General features: G+C 39.5%; 1 protein-coding gene across 3 annotated transcripts in view; it reads left to right on the plus strand.

The window, feature by feature from the left end:
* The window catches only part of PTPN21 (protein tyrosine phosphatase non-receptor type 21), a 67,336-nt gene that overhangs the window by 24,590 nt on the left and 20,644 nt on the right, over positions 1-22,102 (plus strand). For all 3 annotated transcript variants that reach the window (XR_014260955.1, XR_014260956.1, XM_082451218.1), the window contains exons 3-12: positions 2,303-2,472; positions 5,911-6,008; positions 7,269-7,336; positions 8,144-8,214; positions 10,236-10,323; positions 10,710-10,798; positions 12,575-12,662; positions 13,412-13,491; positions 19,316-19,376; positions 20,091-20,175. Coding sequence is in view for 1 of the 3 variants with exons in the window: in XM_082451218.1 (XP_082307344.1) it covers positions 2,303-2,472; positions 5,911-6,008; positions 7,269-7,336; positions 8,144-8,214; positions 10,236-10,323; positions 10,710-10,798; positions 12,575-12,662; positions 13,412-13,491; positions 19,316-19,376; positions 20,091-20,175 (898 nt within the window). In the remaining 2 variants the exon portion in view is untranslated. The remainder of the gene's footprint in view (positions 1-2,302; positions 2,473-5,910; positions 6,009-7,268; positions 7,337-8,143; positions 8,215-10,235; positions 10,324-10,709; positions 10,799-12,574; positions 12,663-13,411; positions 13,492-19,315; positions 19,377-20,090; positions 20,176-22,102) is intronic.

Here is a 22,102-nt window from a genome sequence, read left to right on the forward strand (position 1 = left end):
AACCATAAATACAATGAACAGAAATGTATTGTGTTGTAATCAATCCAAATAAATGTAATTAGAAAGCTTTTTTTGGCAGGGTCTTTAATCGATTTTGTTGGTGTTTAGCAGAGTGGGTGAAACTAAATAATCTTTTATAAATATAGTGGTTTTCTAGTGGCAAAATGCATTCATATGTGTTTCACATTTAGGTCTCATGATGGAGTTATGAGGGAGGTATACCTTATTTTACACTTGAGAAAACCGAATTGTACTGATTGACTTTTCCACTTCACAGTGAGCAAGTATTGGAAATTAAACCCAGGACTTTGGACTTTTAGCAACATCTTTCTGTTACCAGATTTTGATTTTTTGTAAGTTGCAGTTCTGAAGAAAGAAGGAATAGGAATAGTACCTGTTTTCCAAAAATGTGATACTGTTCTTTTCCTACAGCTAACATATAATTTATTTTATAAACATAATCATAACTTCAGAAAATAACAACAGTAGGACTCAGACTTTGTGCTGTATTAAAGTGTGTTTGGATCTTCAAAAATAATGATTTCCACGCAGCTTTTCGAGGATAGGTTGTTCATATGACTATCTCCTACATAACATTGGAGGGGGGCGGTGTGCTGTAGTGCAATGATTTTCAAACTTTAACGGGTACGAGAATTACTTGAGAGTTTAATAGCTCTGTAGGGCTCACTGCTCTCCAGGTAATTCTGGTAGAGGTGGTCCAAGGACAGCACTTGGAGAAACACTGGTTTTAGAGTTTAACACACACAACAAGTATCTATTTGATAAGGTAATGGGGGTGATTTAATCTATGATATTGTTCTAGTTCTTGGAACAGAACCTGGTCCAACATAGTAGATGTTCAAAATATTCCATTCGTATGTGATGACTTGGGTGGCAACTGAGAAGCAGGAGAATATTCGTTCTTTCATTCAAAATTTACTGAATTCCTGCACTATTCTAGCCGTTTGGGTATAAAGGGAAAATGGATACATTCCTCACTCTTGTTGAGTTTCTTTGATTAATAGACTCATTTTAAAGGTATGGTTCTTCCTTTGTAAAAAATTGTAAGATGAAATTATTAATATTGAGGACATGTTTTAATATTGAGGTCACTTTTTCTCTGTAAATTAAAAACTCATTTTTTGAGGATTACAGGTTAAAGAAATGGCCTGAGTGTTAGTTCTTGTTTTATTGTTGCTCTAAAGCTATATTATCCAGTATAATGGCCACTAGATGTTTGCGGTTATTTAAGTCAGTTAAAATTAAGTAACGTTGGGAATTTGGTGCCTCAGCTGCACTAGCCACATTTCAAGTCCCCAGTAGCCACATGTGTGTTATACTGGAGAGTGCAGATACAGAGGAGTCCCATCATCGTAGGAAGTTCTATTTGACAGTGTTACTCTAAGAATCTAGAACAAAGCAGTGATTTTTCCATTGCCTTGATCTGTAAATGGATTTTTGAGATAAATATTAACAGTGGCCTGAGGCTGTCATTTCAGCCCTTAAGTGCATTAGCACTTTTTCAGGTTGACAGGCCCAGGGTTAGGATTGAGTTACTAGAACAGTTTATTACACAGCAACTAAGATTTGAATGCTCATATCTGGGCATTTTTCTTAAACCTCCGAGTAAGACACTTAAGTTATTTTACTGCTTTAGGTATATAGCTTTTCTCGTGGTGTATGTGTATGTGTGTGTGTGTGTGTGTGTGTGTGTGTGTGTGTGTGTGTGTATTTACTTCCTTGGCATTACAGTTGCTTAAATTTGTATCTAGTGAACTTTGCAGGGGGCAAAGAAAAGTTGCAATTACATCTTTATTACTAGAATTTTTGGTATTTACATGAAATAATTTATTCATAGATGCCAAATTTGAGCATAATGACAAGTTGGATTAACGCTAGTCCGAATTCAACTAGGTCAAACCCCAGTTATGCTTATTATAAAATATTAATTACGGTAATGTAGTATTTTGATAATTTAAAAACTAAACATTTTACGTTTTTTTGTTGAACTTACGTAAAATCCTGTAGCACCTGCTGCATTCTGATGTCTAGACAGTTTTCTATGCAGGGTTCAAGAAATAGTCTGCAAGCGTAACTGACTTTTCGCCTCTATTTCCTGAATGAGTATCTAGATAGAGATAGGTCTTGCCTCCTTTTTTTTTTTTTCCCTTCAGGTTTTGCTGTGGTCCCTTTCTGAGAAGAGAAGCAATAGGAGACTGTCGCTTGGTCCCAGGTCATGGATTAGAGCAATTAAATCCTTTTGTACATTTCTGCTTCCTTCAGTGATTCTCCCTCTTTCCAGATCACTTACTTCAGCCTCTGGTACTACAACAAGCAAAACCAGCGCCGGTGGGTAGATTTGGAAAAACCTCTAAAGAAGCAGCTGGATAAATATGCATTGGAACCTACCGTCTATTTTGGAGTGGTGTTTTATGTGCCTTCAGTTTCACAGCTGCAGCAGGAGATTACCAGGTAAGAAATAATGTGCTGTTTGTTTCTAGGAAATCCAGTGAAATTAAAAAGGTGAAATTAAGGTTGGAGTCAGGAGATAAGGCTAAACTTTGCCCTCTTGCCCCTGCATTTTTAGCCTCAGTATTACTTGGAGGTGCTGGTATGTGGTGTGTCACAGTGCTTTACTGCATGTTGCATGAGTTAGGGGTTCACTGGGCACGAAGGAATGATTAAAAGGAAAAATGATGTTTTTACCCTGGCTGTGAACTCTTCTTGTAGTGATGTCACCTTTCATGTTTTTGTTGAGTTGTTTCTGACCTTTGTAACAATGAAATGAGAGAGGAGATTTTAAAAAATTGTCACAAAATCTGTGTTTACTCCTCAAGGAAATGTGTAGAAGGGTCCTTCTAATTCTGACACCAGTAGCCATAGTATTCTGTACATAGGTGTGGGGCAAAGGGGAGGTGGGGGAAGTGTTTGAGATCAGAAAAGTTTGGCCAATAAGTGCACTTAAAAGGGACAAAGGCAGCAAGGGTAGAATGTATTAAGGAGTGGAATAGAGGAACTAAATGTTCTTTTTTTTCTTGACAATAAAAGAAAAAAACAAGGGATCAAATTTGGATTCTTTTTTTTTTAATTGAAGTATAGTTGATTTACAATGTTGTGTTAATTACTGCTGTACAGCAAAGTGATTCAGTTATACATATATATATATACATTTTTTTTTAATATTCTTTTCCATTATGGTTTATCATAGGATATTGAATATAGTTTTCTGTGCTATACAGTAGGACCTTTTTGTTTATACCGAATTTGGATTCTTGAGCCTGCCTTTCACATTCTTCAAAATCCACCACTACCTTATCTTTTTAACCCTGTTTAACATTACTTTCAAGCCAAGCTGGACTACTTCTAGTGTGCTGAACATGCTGCATGCCTTTTCACCTTTGTGTCCTAGACCTTTCTTTCATAAATATGTACTGGAATCCTGTTCATCTGATTTTAGTTCAAAAGACACCTCCTCCGTAAAGCTTCTGTGGTCCCTCAGGCTGGAATGAGTTTTGCCTTCTCCAGACTATTCTAGAATTTGCTTGTACTTACGATGGCAGTTGTCACAGCCTTTCACTACAGTTATTTGTGTACGTATCTTTTCCTTAGATTTTAAACCCATGTTTTCTTTAACTTTGCCTTTCGCATAATATCTAACACAATGCCTTGCAGATAGTAAGAACCTGGTACTGCTCTGTGTTTGTGGAATATTCTTTTTAAGTACTGAGTTCAGAGTTAATTTTTGGAAGAACGTGGATAACCAGAGAAGCTAGAATCAGGTTGTAGGGATAAGCATGAACTGGCTATAAAACAGATCTGAGACATATATATTGAAGAGAGAAGTAGAAGCCAGGAGGAATAAACAGCGACTGACCACTTTGACTCATTTATTTAAACATTTATTGAAGATATAATATGGTATGTGAGAATTATATTGGTTACTGTGGGAGATGAATATACAAATGGATATGCTTTACTCTTACTCTGGAGGAGTTGCTCACAATCTGGTAGAACTGACAGTCTATGTAAATGAAAAATTACAGTATATTATGATAATACATGCTTTAATTAAAACACTGGATTCCTAGGGGTGGGATGTGGGGAACATGAACAGGGTGTAAAGAAGTTGACTTTTCACTTGACTTTACAAGGAATTTTCTAGTTAGAGGGAGTAGCTTGTGCAAAGTAGGGGGATAGTAAAAGCAACTGATGTTTTCAGGGAATTTCAGACGTTACTTCGAGGGGAGAACAGAGACTTGAAAAAAGGAATGTCCTAGTCGTAAAGTCATAGATCAATAGGGGCAGACATTTTTGAATTTTAATGGATGGGAATGATGAAATGTGCATTTTACAAAGATCACCCATCATGGAAGGTAGATTATAGGTGACAAGACTATAGGCAGGAGACCAGTTAGGAATGTATATGCCATAATCTAGGCATTAGTCTAGAGTGTGGACCTGCTTTCCAGTGATTTGATTTAAGGAAAGAACCAAGAATATTTAGAGTGGAATATGTGGACAGCATATTCAATAGATAGACTTCTTTAGGTGTTTGAAAGGAGCTGCCTGGGAGAATGTTTCAAGATTTCTTCTTTGACAAGATCTCAGAGCTACCAGCATTCTATTTGCTGATTGAGGGAAGTCTGTGGGTTCTACTAGCAGGTGGAAGGGGATAAGTGGGATCTAAATCCTTGTTCAAAAGGATGGTGTTCTGGTCAAGTTTTTTGGTAACAAAGAATGGAAACCTCAAAGGTAGCTAAAATAGGATGATGTAAGGACCTATGAAATGATTAAAAGGGTGGGCTCTCAGGGGAATTCAAACGTGAACTGTAAGTGGGTTGAACTTCACAGACGTCAAACCTGGAAGAGATTCTGGATTCAAGATGGTTCTATAGACCATATTGGCAGAGACTTGCTGGATCTTCGTTCAACACCGTATCCCCAGCATCTAGAACAATGCTTGATGCATAGTAGGCCCTAGTAATTACCTAAGTGAAAAAATAAGAGGAAGGCAGAATAAATCTTCACTATAGAGCTTATCAAAGTGGAGAAGTGATACAGATGAAATACTGCTGACTGGCTGAAAGTAGATGATTGCTGATAATAATAACAGTTGTTTATTAAGTACCAACTATGTTCTAGTATTATGCTGAGAGCTTTACATATATTCCTTGATATGTTCAGCCTCGTGAAGGGGTGATAGTGCCCTCATTTTACTAGAGATAACTTAAACCCACAGATTATGACTTGCCCAAGTTCATGCAAAATGCGAAATCAGAGATCTGGAATTTAACCTAGGTCTGCTTGACTAAAGCTTGCGCTGGTAACTAATACCCTATATATTAAAAGCATAAACAGAAATAAACCCACATCACAAGAATATTAAGAAAGGATTTTAACAACTAATCTTTTTGGTATTTCATCAAAGAATATTTTAATATAAGGCTGGTCTGAAATGTCAGGAACCATTTTCTTCTGGCTTTACTGTCCAGGGCTAGGAAAGTCTTACATCACCAAGTTACTAGTCAGAGCTTCTAAAGTAAAGATTGGCCATTGATCCTCTATGTCTCCAACGAAAAAGGACAAAACTTAGAGACTTTTACAGGGTATAAGACAGATGACCAGCTGTCTTCTAGATGGTTGTAGCTTGTAGCTTTCAAATAACTACAGTTAAGGATAAGTGACTCAATAAATTGATTATATTGTGTGTGTGTGTGTGTGTGTGTGTGTGTGTGTGTGTGTGTGTTTGTCGGTATAGATATGGTCAAGGATGTTCCTGTCATTCTTCAAAATCGTCTGAGCTTAAGGTTTTGGCTAGTTTATGCTCCTCTACCAAATTATGATAAAATGCATTGTGTCTCAAGTAGAGGTAATACTGATACTGACTTAAAAATTGACCTTTTTTTATAGGTATCAGTATTATCTGCAGCTGAAGAAAGATATCTTGGAAGGAAACATTCCTTGTCCATTAGAACAAGCAATTCAGCTAGCAGGCTTAGCTGTTCAAGGTAAATAATGGCAATTGATAATATAATAGATCTATCAGATTAAAATGTACGTTAAACAGAAACAGCAAGGGATTCTTAAAGTAACTGACTTTATAGAAAATAACTACTATAAAGTAGTTTTTTATATTAGTGAAATATTCTGTTATCTAAGGGGCTTCCTTATGGGGAAGAAAATGAGTTTGGATTACTTCAGTGAAATACGAGACTTCTGGAAGGTTAAGCATGTTATGTCAACAGAGCACACAGACCAAAAATAGAGAGGAAATACACACATATGCACACACATGTATAGCATTTAATATGCTCTGTATTCCTCTAGTTCAGGAACTTGATCTGCTGCTAGCTAGTATTTTCAGAGGAAAGATCAGCCAAACAATGTGGTTGATGAGGTTACGTTCGCTTGTACTTTAAGCGTACGTCATTTGTTTGGTTTCTCAGTTGTCCTAGGTTATAGGACATCGTCAATCATAATAGATAGTTTTGCATTTCACAAGTATTTTTGAATTAACTGTCATTTTTCACATGTCTAATCTATATGTATTTACATGTATGTAATGTACTTTGGAAAGACTTCTGATGGGGCATTATTTCAAATGATAACTGGCATTTAATCTTGGGAATTGAAATTTAATCAGAAGAATCATTAATAAAGTTCCATCAGATATTAGCAGGCATGGAGACATATATCATTTCTAGACAAATAAATGCCTGATACACATGGAGCCACATTCCTTTTCAAGGTACTTTGAAGCTTCCTAAGTGTCATCTTTGGCTTTAAGAGTTAGTTTTTCCTAAACTTTTTGCTGAACTATCAATTTTTTGAACAATTAAAAATTTCTAAACAGATACATCTTGCTGTAACATATTCAGATGATCTAATTCCTCTTCCTAGAGATAATCACTACCATGAATGGTTTGGTTTCTTCCTGACATTTTTCTGTGCATAAGTAAGCATACATGATTACAAAGTAGGTTTTGTTTGTTTTTCAATGACAAAAAAAGAGATGGTTTATATATAGTTTGTAACTTGGTTTTTTTCACTTTATTAAAAGGCATTTTTTCCCAAGTCAAGACACATGAATCTACCTAATTAATGTTTTTATAAGGGTATTTTAAAAGTATACACTTTATAAGCTATAAGGCAAATTTGACATCTAAATCATAAGCACACCATCTGTATACTGCATATTGAATTTAGTTCTGCATGTTTTGCTTCCAGTTAAGCATAATTGACATGTGAATATTTGTCATTTTATATAGCTGATTTTGGTGACTTTGATCAGTATGAATCCCAGGACTTTCTTCAGAAATTTGCCTTGCTTCCTGTGGTAAGAATGCTTTTGACATTGGGCCTTTTTAAAAACAATTTATTTCCATACCCTTAATATTCCCTGAAATGAAGTCCATATAGTAGACTTACTAGGCAGGAATAGAGTTTAAAAAATCAATTTCCTCTTATAAACAGCTCAAGTGTAAATGCTTTCTCTGTTATAGTCTTCTGGTCCTTGTAAACCCACAGAAACAGAAGGGTCTGTGGTCATTGGACTGCAGCCAGAGAAATTCATTTTGTGTTTGGATGTGAGTCTAAAGAGAGGGACAGATTTCCAACTTCTGAGGAACCACGTAGAGGTTTTGCTTTTAACTGAAGGCTCAAAACCTGACAGAGTTATGTTGAAATGGATTTGGTTTCTCATCCGCAAATTAAGGAGTAGATGACAAAAAGACACTGCCTTCTACATTTTAAAGTCACCACTGATGGAATTGACAGGGAAACTGTGTGTTGGAACAACTACGGGAGGTGGTACGCTCTTCCGAGTGTCTACACAACCAGCCAGGGAATGCACAAGGTGTTACGTGCTGGGCTTGGAACTGGCTGATGATGTTACCAAACTGAAATAACTCATCTGAAACTTTCTCTGGGATGAATTGAGAAGGCAGGGCAAGTGTTTTGGCTCTTGAGCAGAAGCCACGTAATTCCTTAGAAAGATCATGATTATGTCCTTAAGCAAAGCTCGCACACATTAACACTAGCCCTAGTTTTGCCTGCTGGTGAAGAGTCAGTAACAGTAGCACGGATTCCTTCTAAGAAATTTGGGTAATTTGTTTACATACTTACTGCAGTATGTTTTTTCCAGGAGTGGTTACAAGATGAAAAAGTATTGGAGGAAGCAACCCAAAAAGTGGCCTTACTGCATCAGAAATACAGGTAACGCTGAGAAGTGGAAATAGTTTAGAACTAATACCTGTTTGAATTTGAACCATGCATTGACACCATTAAATTTGGAACTTTACTACTGCTGGCTGCTACTACTGCTAGTTACCAGGAGCCAACCTCTGCAGAGCTCTCACCGCGTACCAAGTGCTCTTATGAGCACTTACCTGTATTAACTCATGTATTATTCATTTTTTATCGTTGATGAAACTGAGAAAGTTGAAAGCTGCAGTCACTGAAGGATGACAGTTCTTCATCCCATGTCTTAAAGGTTTTGGTGGTGACTCGGTGCTGTGTAGGTTAATGCAAGATTAGGGAGACACGTTTTCTTTTGTGATGTGGCAGATGTGATGTTTTCTTTTGTGTCCGCCCCTCTAGTCCCCCCCTTACACCTTTGGAAGCTGTGTCTCTGTCCTCTGGGGGAGCTGTGCTGAGAGCTGTGGTGCTTATTGCCCTGACCCCTGCTTCTGGGCAGAGAGTGACTTTCTTTGAGAGTGAATCTGTATGTGTTGTCCAAAAACCCTGTCCTAGAGAATGCTAGCTTTTATTCTAAACCAAATACCACACAGTTCCAAGTACTTTATATATCATTAAATTCTTACAACCATTCTTTAAGGTAAATGTTACTATCTCCTTACAGATTGGGAAAATCAACCTCACAAAGACTAAATAACTTGCCCAAAGTTACATGTGGTAGAGGTGGGATTTGAACCCAGGTCTGTCTAATTATAACCTATTATTCACCCCCTCCCATTAAAAATAACCTTTTGCCTTTAATCTGTCCCCACTCAAATCCATACAGTCACTCACAAAAGATTAATCTTCCTAAAATATCACTTTTGACTTGTCTCCCCTCTTCTCCTCAAATGTTCATGAATCTCTTCTTGCTTTCCACCAGCCTAAGTTCATTACCCCTGGGATTAAAGGCTTCCCACAAGTTGGTTAAATCCTGCCATTCCAGCTTTACCTTCTGCTGTCCAAATGAACCTTTTTTTTTTCAGCATAATTAATCCCTCAGGCACACATCACTCTATCTTTTGTTATTTTCACTCATTCATTTGTGCACCTCCTTAAAAGAGAGTTTAGTGCTGTTATTCTGTATGAGGCAGAGTGCTCAATGCTGTGGCACAAAGATAAATAGAACAATGATCTGCCGTCAAAGGATGTATTCCCTGCTTTGGCATCTTAAGGGATAGGCAGGACAGCCCATTGTAATAGTAATAGTAATACTGATAATGGGTACGGGGGAGAAGTGTGCACAGAATGTGGTGGTTCTACACAGAGCAAGGGCATCTGACTTAGACTCAGGGCAGTCACAGAAGGTGACAAAGAAGGAGTGACATGTAGGCTGAGTCTTGAAGGGTATTAGGGATTGACCAGGTATGCAAGTGGGTGATAGGTATACCAGGAAGCGGGATTAGCACGTACAAAGGCCTGGAGGCATGAGGGAATGTGGTATAGTCAAAGAAATGCTGCGTTTGGGATGGTCGCAGTGTGGGGTGCCTTGTGGGTGTGGGAGAGCAGCAGAAGATGAGGCTGGAGAGGCACGTGTCCGTGCAGTTGAGTGCCTTCCTACCTGCACACCCATTCTTGTAATTCTGTCACCTGAGCTAAAAAGGATTTCCATCTTCTAACCCTTACCTGCAGCACTTACTGTTTGCAATTTAGCACACAGTGCTTAGTATTGCCTGATACTTTGGTGGTTTAAAAAGAATTCTAGCTTTCACTGAAGTTATTTTAGGGGGTGGTTTTATTTCCTGCCTTTCCCCTTACCTGCCTAAAGTACAAGGGGTAGGATCTTAATAACTAACCCTCAGCGTTCAGCACAGTGCTTTTGCATGCAGTTGGTTTTCAGTAAATACTGATGCATTGATATATCTAATCACAGATGCTTAGAAACTTGAAATGTTTCTAATGTTTTATGACAAACTGATATGTAGTTTTTTTAGAAAAGCTTTTCGTAAAAAATTTTTTTAGTTTTGTGAACAATCTGACTAACTTCTTTTGGGTTGCAGAGGGCTGACAGCTCCTGATGCTGAAATGCTGTACATGCAGGAGATAGAGAGAATGGACGGCTATGGAGAAGAGAGCTACCCTGCCAAGGTAAGCGTAGCATGAAGACTGGGCTCGCCAAAGGCATCTTAGTAATTCTACCAGGAGAGCGGGGAAGCCCAGGGATGCCCTGCTGTGCAAAGGCCAAAGAAACGTAAAAGCTGAGGTCCTTGTGACCAAAATTTTGTAGTAAAACACATTCCTGTTTTGTGCTTTTTCTTGGAAGTGCTCTTGAAATAGAGTTCCTTAAGGAGCCCAACTCTGTTTTCATATGTATTTACAAGATGATACATTTATATCTTGCAGACTTTTTGCCTTCAGCATAGGTTTTCTGAACATTTCCTATCTGGGACACAAGAGTAGGGAAGTAGGTGTGGTCATTGTGGTTCTTATGCATCTGCTGCCCGAGTGTTTCCTTTTTCGCTTTCTCCTCTTAGGATAGCCAAGGCAGCGACATATCCATCGGAGCGTGTCTCGAAGGTATCTTTGTGAAACATAAGAATGGAAGGCCTCCTGTGATATTTAGGTATTTTTCTTACATCTTTCTGTGCACTTTCTGTGGCTCCTGTTGGTGATATTTTTTAGTACCTGTGCTAGTTATATCGCTCACAAGTAAATCTCTCCCAAGGCCTCACTAGAAAATGGCAATATGCCCTTCCTAGAATAAAATACCACCTGACTGCAATGGTTCTTTTTATAAGATACTTTCTTCAAACCAAATTGTAGAAAATAGTGCTTGTAACGGTGGCCTGCTTATGAAATGCTTAAAAATGTGTGACCCTTTTCTTACCATATGAAGGTCATTCTTTGTCTTGGTGTGAATTTTTCATTTGAGCTCTGGTTTCCAGGGCTATTTCTTGTGGAAACTCTAGGCCTTTCTCTGATTCTAGTTTGTACCAAAATTCCTAAAATACCAACATCTAAAAAAATTTCAATTACTTCTTATAATGTTGATTTTTCTTTTCTTGATTATAAAAAAGTGATACTATCCATTTGTGGAAATCTTGGAATGTATCTAGTAAGAAGGACAGAAAGGATATATAGCAATGTGCTAACAGTGGCTGGCTCTGAACAATGAGATTTCAGGTGATTTAAATTTCCTTTTCAGTATTCTTTGTCCCTTCATTTCCTTTGCTTTACTATCTTTTGGGCCCTGAATTCTCCATGGTGATTAGGACCACAGAGCGTGTACCCGGCTTGGGGAGTAGATCCCCACTCCTAGGCTGGACTGCACTGGGTCAGGTGGCTCCCATTTGGCAATTGCTCTCATGTCCCCAGGCTGCTCATTGTCTCCCGGACATGCTGAGCTGCGGGGTAGGGGGTGGAAATGGATCTGGCCTCCACCGGAAGGGCAGGACCCTGACATTGGGAGACATCTCCTTTACCTCACTGGATAAGTGAGATAAAGGCTTCCTTTATCTCACTGGATAGGAGATTCTAAAATTGCCTTCTTTAATATGATGCTAATAATCTTTAGGTTTAGCAATTAAGCACCAAATTACTACAAATGAATTTTATTTAATTAAATAAATTTAAATAAATCTAATATAATGGAGAAGGATAAAGAGGGATAGATTTTGTTTTTCCAGACCTATTTTTCCCTTTTATAAAATTATACAGTTACATAATAAAATAAAATATTAATATATAAAATCTGAACGTGGTAAAATAGAGTTGGAAAGTTCCAAATCGGAGTTTGAATCCTGGTGAACACACCCAAAATAGTTCACTCTTTGGATTGGAACTTTATCTTCACCCTGCTCCACCAGCTTTTCAGAGCAGCTCTCCTCTAGTTTTGTGCCTTATTTTGCCCTGTATACCTGCAGAACTTAACAGTATTTGTCTGCTTCTGTGTTCTCTATCAGCCCTACCCTCCATCTGTGCCCCTTTGAGGGAAGCACTGTCCCTTACTGATCTTAGTATCCTAGGACCTAACACAATTTCTGGTATTATCATAGTGTGTATCCTTTAAAATGTTTGTTGAATGAATGAAGGAGGCATTGGCAACCAGCTGAGAGCGGGATGCTTGATCAAATTAGTCCAGCAAATGAGGATAAATAGATTTTACATTTTTAAATACTCTGCCTTCATTTTAGTATACATGCTTTTACTTCTTGCCACTAGCTGTTGTCACTTCAATTAGAAAGTGCACGCGAGCTGATTCAGACCACTGTTTTCTTTCTAAAATGATAAACAAATAGTAGCTTATATATTAAGCTCAAAAAGGAAAAACTCATATATTCTATCTCTTAGTAAAAAACCTGAGCACTCACATTGCCGTTTGCTGTTTGTTGTTCTTTAGGTGGCATGATATTGCTAACATGTCCCACAATAAGTCCTTTTTTGCATTAGAGCTGTCAAATAAAGAGGAGACCATCCAGTTTCAGACTGTGAGTAAACATTAGGAATCTGTATGTAATGTTTTTCCTGAAAATTAACACTTCCGTGTGTATGTGTGTTTGGGGGGGGTAGCATTAAAATTATAGTATTTCATAGTTTTATAAAACATAAAATTTTATAATACTTTATAACGTTTTGTATAGTAGTACGTAGCAAAAATTAGTTGCTCAGTAAATACTGTTGAATGAATGAATGAGTTTTTGGATAAATACTATCTGATTATGATCTCTAATAAATTAAATTTAAGGGACTATTAAGTATGGGAGAGGGTAAACACTGGTATCTTAACTTCCGCTGATAAGTGAACAGCTCTTTAGAAATGCCATTTCACAGTTACTTTTACTCTCTTGACAAAAGCAATGAGTCACTGAGTCATTTTGTTTAAAAATGTCTTTAAGTATCTAGTCGTCAGTAATAAAAACGTTTTATTTAAAAATGTCTGAGTATCTAGCTGTCAGTAGTAAAAGTGGACATTTTCATAATTTTAGAATTTCTAAGTCATTTTGAAACTGTTTAATATAAGAATCACACTGTGTAGCAGCTTTTTGTTTGTCTTCATAATCTGAGTCCTAATTACAACATTCATAGGAGGGGTGCAATTTTAGAAAATGAGAGAATCCCAATGTGTGGAAAGTGACTTTGAAATAATATGTCACCCAATTCTGTCTTGTTCTCAGGTGAGCTCTGTATCAAGTTGTAGATGTGCTTTTGTTTACTTTGTGCATATTTTGTTTGCTAGGAAGACATGGAAACAGCAAAATACGTGTGGAGACTCTGTGTTGCGCGACACAAGTTTTACAGACTGAATCAGTGCAGCCTGTAAGTATACCCTGCTCACAGAAACTGTGGGAGGTGATGAGCTTAGAAGTTTTCATCTCGAACTATAGTATATCATCTAGAAAGGCAAATTAAGAAAAAAAAAAAAAAAAGATAACATTTTTATAATAATCTCTTTACTTTTGGATGTCAAAATTTTATTTCTCAGTTTTAGCTTTGGACCAACCTCTAATAACTACAGATATGCCTCTAAGATTTCTTTCAGCTAGTAACTAGAATTATTCTAATTCACGAAAGCTAAAATGGAATTTTTTTTTTTTAATCAACATTTTGAGTAAAAAAAGGTTATTCAGCTTTTCAAGCCATTTGAAGAATTTATACCCCTTCTTCCTAAATGTACGTTTTCCTCAGCCCACATGGGTTTCCCCCTTTCTGCTGGATCATTCCCATCAGGTTACAAACATGCTGTAATATTTTACCTCTTAAAACTTTTCCTTTGTTCCACATGCCCTCTAGCCACGGTGCCGTATCTCTCTTCTCTTTTACAGCTGATTTCTTCAAAAGAGTTGTATAATCTTGCTCTCTCGCCTTCCTTCCACCCCGTTTCCCCTAAGCTGCCACGCCACTGATGCTGCTTGTCAGAGCGACAGTGACCTTCACCCAGTGGTCATTTCAGGAGTTCTTGCACTTGACTCCCGGGCAGCACCGCACCTCTGCTCATCCCTTCCCCCCTGCACCCTGCTCTTCCTTGGCTGCCAGGACCCCACCCTCTCCTGCTTCTTCTCTTTCTAAGCCTATTTCTTCTCAGTCGGCTTTGCTGATATAATCCTCGGACCTCTTCTCATCTACACTCATTCTCTAGGGGATTTGGCTTGACCCCAGGCTTCAAAGCAGCATCTATATACTAAAGTGCACCTGACTTCATTTCTAGTCCTGTCTTCCCCCTGAGCACTTGACTTGCACACCCTACTGACATCTCTCCTTGGGTGCCTAACAGGCTTCTCAAATTTGATACGCCTAAAACCAAACGCTCGATTTGCTCCTCTTCCTGCCCCAGAGTCTGCTTCTTCCTACTGTCCCCCATTTCGACAGGTGGCGGCACACCATAGTCACTCAGGCCCCAAACCTAGAAGTCCTACTTAATTCCTGTTTCTCTTTCATCCCACATCCAATTTGTCAGTACGCTCTGCAAATTCTGCCTTCAAAACATATCTAAATCTGACCATTTATACAACTCTTTCAGCTGATGACTTAGTGCTGCCTGCCATAGTTCTCATCTGGAATACTGCTGAAGCTGCCTTTTTTTTTTTTCTTTTTTCTTTTTTTGGCTGTGTTGGGTCTTCGTTGCTGCGCACAGGCTTTCACTAATTGCGGAGAGCGGGGGCTACTCTTTGTTGCGGTGCGTGGCTTTTTATTGTGGTGGCTTCTCTTGTTGCAGAGCACGGGCTGTAGGCACGCGGGCTCAGTAGTTGTGGCGCACGAGCTTAGTTGCTCCGCGGCATGTGGGATCTTCCCGGACCAGGGCTCGAACCCGTGTCCCCTGCATTGGCAGTCGGATTCTTAACCACTGCACCACCAGGGAAGTCCAATAACTTTAATTTTTATGGTCATTTCTTTTAAGGCTCTCAATCCAGACTGTGCTTAGTCGCATTTAAAGTGATAATGATTCTGAAGTACTGATAGACTCGTTCTCATGGTCCAGATGGGCATTTAATGAAACCGCAGCAGGCCTGGAACTGGGCATTGAATTCTGGACATCAGGTTCAGGCTGGGGCGACCAGTGGCTCAGGAGATGGACTCTGCTTGCGTAGAAAGGAGGACTTTGCTCCTGAGTGTCCCCTTCCCCGCTCCTCAGTCCTGATACATTGTCTAATGGTGCTTGGGATGGCCTTATGTGAGTCCTCTAACCTTGACCTAGGTGACTCTATTTTAGAATTTATAGAATGGCGTGATCCATCTTCAGTCTTGCTCTCTCTCTCCACTTTCAAAGTACTTTAGGTAACAGAATCATCTTTTTTATGTCACCCAAGCCTTAAAAATGCTAGATAACAACAATCTCTTTGCTTTTTAATTTATAAAATGGGGGAAATGGGGCTTTTACTTAACATCTGTTTAGGGTTGGAATAGGAATTAAATGAGGTAATGTCAATCTCTTAGGTGAAATGACTTCTCTCCCCGTCTTCCCCACCCCAAGCCCCAGGACTGGACCTCCTGAATTTATATGAGAAGAGCCTGGAAGGGAAAAGGACTCTTGAGAGGGGTCTTAGTATGGGAGGCTTTTCTCTCTCCTCTCTGGGGGGAACGGGGGAAGGGGAGGTTGGTATCCCGCAACCTGCAAAGCCAAGTGGTAGAAGTTTCCACAGACTTTCTCTAGACGGGGGAGTTGGATTTCTGTCACCAGTGGGCTGCTTGCTGAGCCTTGTCAGAGGGTTGGTCTGTGTTCCCTGCAGTTTAGGTGTAAACTAAATATGAGTGAATACAGCAGCTGGTCTCTGTCCTGGAGACTTCTGTGATCCGGAGGTTGACTGGAAGGGGATGGGGTTGCCCCACTTCCTCGAGGCCTACCGCAGGGTTTGAAGAGACTGCGAGAGGCTTGGCAGAAGAGAGTAACCCCTATCCCATTAAAGGAGAGTCATTGAGATCAACATTTTCTAGGTATTTCCACCATCCAACATATTTTTTGTTCATCCAAAGCTCACTCCTCTAGCACTAGCTAGAAATGTATAAGAAAGGAAGCTCACAAAGCGAAAGTCGGACGACTCTTAGCAATTCACAGCCTTTACAGCTCAACTGTAAATGCTTAGCCATGAGCATCAACTTCAGTCCTCACTCACTATTTCATTCATTTATTCAACAAACATTTGGCACCTTCCTTGTGTGCCAGGCATCAGTGGTACCATGGTGTGTCGTTTGCCTCCATGGAGCCTACGAATCTGTTGAGGTTGGGAGCGGGTGAGACAGATAGTCAGCTGTTAGGGGCATGTGCTCAGGAGTCTGACAGACGTGCCTGGTTCAAGTGCCAGTTCTGCTTATTTGCCACATGGCCAGGAGCAATTTACTTAATCTAAGGATCAGTTTCCGCATCTGTAAAATCAGGATAATAACTGGCCTCGTTTATGGGGTTGGTGTTAGTATCCCATGAGGTAATCAGGTATAGCCTTTAGCACTGTTTTCAGTAAGTAATATCATTTGTTTTACTTGGGCTAGCAGCCTTTTCTTATTTTGTCATCTCCAGTACACGCATTCCAGTGGTTTTTTTTTTTCCTAAGTTCTTCAGCTGCCTCATCTTTAGCAGCACCCATCAGCATCGTAACTGCCCCAAAACACAACCAACAGTTACACCATTTTCTCTTGTGTACTAAGTTTAGGATAGCTGATCTCAGAGCAAACTGCCTTTATAAGAATATTGGCAGGAAGAAAGAGGAGGTTAGAATATTAGAACTGATGGCGCGGCTGCCTGCGTCAAACAGTTTGGCAGGCGGAACACGTACTAGTTTGTGTTCAGCAGAAGTGGCCTCTCCAGGGGGCAGTGTCGCCTCCATCCCGGGTGCCGCCAGCAAGGTGCCCAAATAGATCCCGAGTGTGGGAGTTGCCGTCTGCACCCTTGGATTTTGGGTTTAACACGCTTAAGTTTATTCTTGTTCCCGCTGGGCAATCCTGGACATGGTGTTGGAGGTTTCTATCAGCAACCTTTCTCCCCATCTCTGAATTCTGAATTTATAGTACTTTAAAAGTTTGGTCAGTTTACTGAGTCTCTGGACTAAATATAAACTTCAAAGGACCCAGTTGGCCTAAACCTAGTCCTAACAATGGAGAATAAAGGGAAAGAAAATTTCAAGGCTACAAAATGCAGTGTCTTCAAATTCTGGACACGAATTTTAAGAATATATTAATGTGCAGTTAAGGAGTGCTTAAAAAAAAAAAAAAAAAAAAGGCCCAGACACACCCTCCTGACTTGTTCCACTAAGGAGGCCTCCTCTTCTACTGATATATAATGCTTTACCAATTGATGCAGGTATTTTTGCAGTCTAATGGAATTAGCATCCATTTTATTATTGTTAAGTAATAATTACTGGCAGAATGGGGAACATCCTTTGGGAAAGAGACATCTATTCTGTTTTTTTTTTTTTTTTTTTCAAGACATCTATTCTTCATCAACAATCTTAATACTTTCCAGCGATAATAGAAGGATATTATTAAAGAAAGCATTTAATCAAAAAAAGTCAACTCTTAAAAGCAACTGTAGCTACTTGATAAGCTCCTAATAATCAGTAAATTTTTTTTAAATCTCAAAAATCTTGTAAAAGTTAGCTAATATTTAGGGTTTGAATATAGGAAATTAGTTGTTAGAGTGCTAAGAATAATGTTAATTTATGAGACATGAGGCTTGATATTATGGTAAATTTACTGATTAAATGGAGCTAGTGTTTACTTTGTGGATTTTCTAGTAATTAGTCCTTAGAACACTATAACCAAGGGTCACAAAATATTTTTTTTTAAATCTGTTATATTTTCAATTTTTAAACTGACAGGTAATTTAATTTAATTTAATTTAATTTATTTTTTTAATTTTTATTTATTTATTTATTTATTTTTGGCTGTGTTGGGTCTTCGTTTCTGTGTGAGGACTTTCTCTAGTTGCGGCAAGCGGGGGCCACTCTTCATCGCGGTGCGCGGGCCTTTCACTGTCGCGGCCTCTCTTGTTGCGGGGCACAGGCTCCAGACACGCAGGCTCAGTAATTGTGGCTCACGGGCCCAGTTGCTCCGCGGCATGTGGGATCTTCCCAGACCAGGGCTCGAACCCGTGTCCCCTGCATTGGCAGGCAGATTCTCAACCACTGCGCCACCAGGGAAGCCCCACAAAATATTTTTGTAATCAGTAATTATGTATCACGTAAGCTCATGAGCTAGGAACAAATGGTCAAAGGTTTTTCAAAAAGTGCTTTGACAAAATTACATCATCAACAAAGCCAAGAATCCTATGTGTTTAGGTTCCTAGATCTTATTTGCAATATAACTGACCACACATAAGAACAAAACAAAAAAATGTCTACCTCTGTTTTAAAAAGATTGATTTACCAAAGGACTTTTCTGTCTCTTGTTTGTGAGCTACGTTTATTCAAAGATGGAGCTTGCTGTGAATATCTTAAAATCTCAGATTATCTGATAAATATTAGTCGGCACTCCTGAATATTCTCATTCCTTTTTAAAAAGTACACTTAAAACCAGAGAGAAGTTTCTTGCTAAGAAAGGTGAATGGATTTATCACAGGCCCACCAAACCAATTTTCCTACTGTTCTGCTTTCCCTATCTTAGTTCCTTAGAGGAAATATAGATTCTTAAGTTTCCAAAGTTATAACCTTATCTCTTCATGGAGGTGGTCAGTGCTGAGCCAGGCCTACAGGAGAGATGCATTTGCACTGAATCTTGCTTCCCTTGGGATGAGTTTGCGGCCCTCTGGCGTGGCCTGTTTTCCCCTCTGCTTCTGATCACTCCAGAGGTTCCACCCAAATGGACCAGGGAAAGTTACTCCTGCCCACCCCTCTGGTAGTCCAGGTGACTGACGCCCCATGAGGCTCAAACCCTGGAGTGTGGTGAGAGGGATCTGGGCATCAGGAGAGGGCCGAGGCCCCAGGTAAGGACAGAAAATCTCCTTTCTTTTCTCTAATTTATGATTGGATTAGTTTGTCTCTTTTGCTTTAGAAGATTTATCGTTTTACCTTTTTATTAACTGATTTTGGTAGAATTAGGAAGGTTATGTGTATATGAGTATATATATATATATATATATATATATATATATATATATATATATATATATATATATATATATATGCTCTTCTCAAAGACATGTCTTATTTTACAGGCAAACACAGACCGTCATAGTGAACCCAATTAGGAGGAGGTCTTCTTCGAGGATGTCTCTGGTAAGAAAGAAGGAAAAATACAATTGCTCTTTTTCTTTTAGTGATGTCATCTTCCTTAATAAAATATGCTTTTAGCAGTATTAATTTTTAGTTTGAACCACAAAAGTGTGCTGATATTTGACCAAAGAAATGGTGATTTTCCATAGCTTAAGCCTAATATTTATATTATATAATATTTATTATATTATACATATTTAAATATTAGGTCCAACCTCATATTAAAAATTTTGACTATTAGCCAAGAGTAATCAGTAGATATTTAAAATACTAGATGATTTTGCCTAATAAGATTAAATATACTACATATAAGCTTCTTATGTTCAATTGTTTATATAAGAATTCAGGAAATTCTTGTCTATTCCTTCTTGCTCTTAACTTTTTGGATACAGCTTGTTTTCTTGTGCTGTCTGATGTCTGATATCAGCACATAGGGCTTATTTAGCATTGCCATTCTGGTACTGAAAATGAAACACTGAAATGATACACTGAAAATGAAACACTGAAATGATACACTGAGAATGAAACACTGAAATGAAACACTGAAAATGATAGATATGGTAAGATCTATAGGGTCTTCATATTTATTTTTCATATATAATATGTTTGGCTGCTTTAGAAGTTTTTAATGGAGAGAAAGAAGCCAGCAGAAAATTACTTTACACATATTACATAGGCAATGTGTTTTAATGCCGTTTCCAATTTTCCATTTCTTAGCCTAAACCCCAGCCCTATGTGATGCCTCCCCCACCCCAGCTGCACTATAATGGACATTATACAGAACCATACACTTCTTCCCAAGGTAAAGTACACTATTTCTGAAATGCCTTACAAAATTATTATGGATAAATTAATGAGGGCTTGGAGATCTTGAAGCCAAGATAGTTTTTGGCTGAAGTTACATCCAGAATTGTTGTCATGATTATAGCCAACCTGGATTCATAGAAGAAGCTGCCATTATAGTCAGTTTTCTGGAAATGGGTGGAAAATATTCAGTATCAAATTTTGATGCTCAAATTTGGTCCCAAATTTGGCCCACGGGCACTCCTTCGAGGTGGCTCCCATGTCCTGTTAACACACCCCCAGTAGCCTTTGAGTGCTTCCTTGCTTTCCAGCCTGGGATGTCCCAAGCTCATTTTGTTTTTTCCTGCCTGAGACCTTCCCATTGTAAAGTATTAAACATTTTATTTTTATCTGTTTATGTTTATCTTTCACATGATGAGTATAGGGAGCTGTATCTAAACAGCGCCTCTGAAGCTAAATCTCCAGCATTCATTTTACAGACTCTGTCTACAGGGCTCTACTATAAAGGCCAAGGAGATTTATGCAGAGAAGTAATTCCATATCTTAAGAAGCTTGGAATCTAATAGTGGAGGATAAGACAAGTACACAAATAACTTAAATACAAAGAGAACATGATTGTTGTGATGAGAGAGGGCGAACAATTGCTCATCATGTTGGAGAGACTGAGAAAGGCTCTTTGGACCTTGAAAGATGGGTAGATTTCCACATGTAGAGAGAGGCGGGTTCCTGGTTGGGATTGCTGCTCCTGGTTTTGTGAGGGGGGATGGTGGATAGTGAATGCATTGGCACAAACAAGGAAGAGGGTGTCTGGACTCAGTCCCACTGGGAACTGGTAGAACATGGTGTCTGAAGGGACCAGAAGATGGGTGGTGACGCATTGTTGGTGCCGGGCCTTGTGTGTAAGATGAGACTTTCTGTGCAGTGCGACGGGTGGGTGGGAGGGGATGGGTTGGGCTCTGGGTTCCCAGAGTGTCCCCCTCAGGATGTTTTCACCTTCTTCACGGTCTTCTCCTCCTTGCACGCTGCCCTCCTTTGGTTTTGTGACCCCAGCTCCCACCCACTTCCGGGAGAAGGCTCTTCTCTCTGCACTGTTAGTGTTTCCTTGCTGTTCATCCCTTTTCCTCCATCTGCCAGCATCCTACTATTTTTCCTCTCTTCTCTCTCCAAACTGCAGTTTGAATTATTTTTTTCTCTCATTTTTCACCCCACTTCTGAGAGTGACACCTGTGTGCTCCTTCTGCCTACTGGTCACCCCTTTACTCCTCCTACCTTTGCTACTCTGTTCAAGCTGCCCTCTCACAGGTCCCCAGAGCCCCGCACCTTCTCCTTCCCATCCGATTCCAGCAGTCTAGCCTCTTGACAAACCTCTCTTCCCTGCGCTGGGTCCTCTCTCCTCCTGTACCATCGGCGTTCACTGCTCCGAAAGTCTGCCCAGGGCCTCCTCTCCCTCCGCAGGCTTCCGCAGCGGCCTCGTTTCATCCGTGGTTCGGGTTTCGGCGAGGATGACTGTCTGTGCTTCCCACCCCGTCATCACTGCTGTGCTCCAGCCCCACATTTCATCTGTCTGACAGCTGCTGGGGCAGTGAAGGGAGCTACTGCATGTGAGCCCTCAGCGGGCTACCCGGCTGAGTGGGAAGCACTCGGTGAATATTATCCACCATTACAGCTTGCTGAAGACTGACAATCCTGCATTTGAGCCCATCACTCTACTCCACAAGTCCCTTTGCCCAAGTTCCTTGCTTCTTTACGACGAAGTCACCCTCCTGGTTACTTGGATTCCAAACTGCATGTAATTTTTCTTTTCTCTTTTTGCCTTCAGTACCCAGACAGTTGCAGATCCTGTTGCCTCTGATTAACTTCACGTAACATCTCTTCCGTATCCCCTTCGCCCCCTTCGCCCTGTCCCTCTGCTCCTGCCAATCCAG

The sequence above is a fragment of the Balaenoptera physalus genome (genome assembly GCF_965194825.1).
Source record: "Balaenoptera physalus genome assembly, chromosome: 2".
NCBI classification, from domain to species: Eukaryota; Metazoa; Chordata; class Mammalia; order Artiodactyla; family Balaenopteridae; genus Balaenoptera; species Balaenoptera physalus.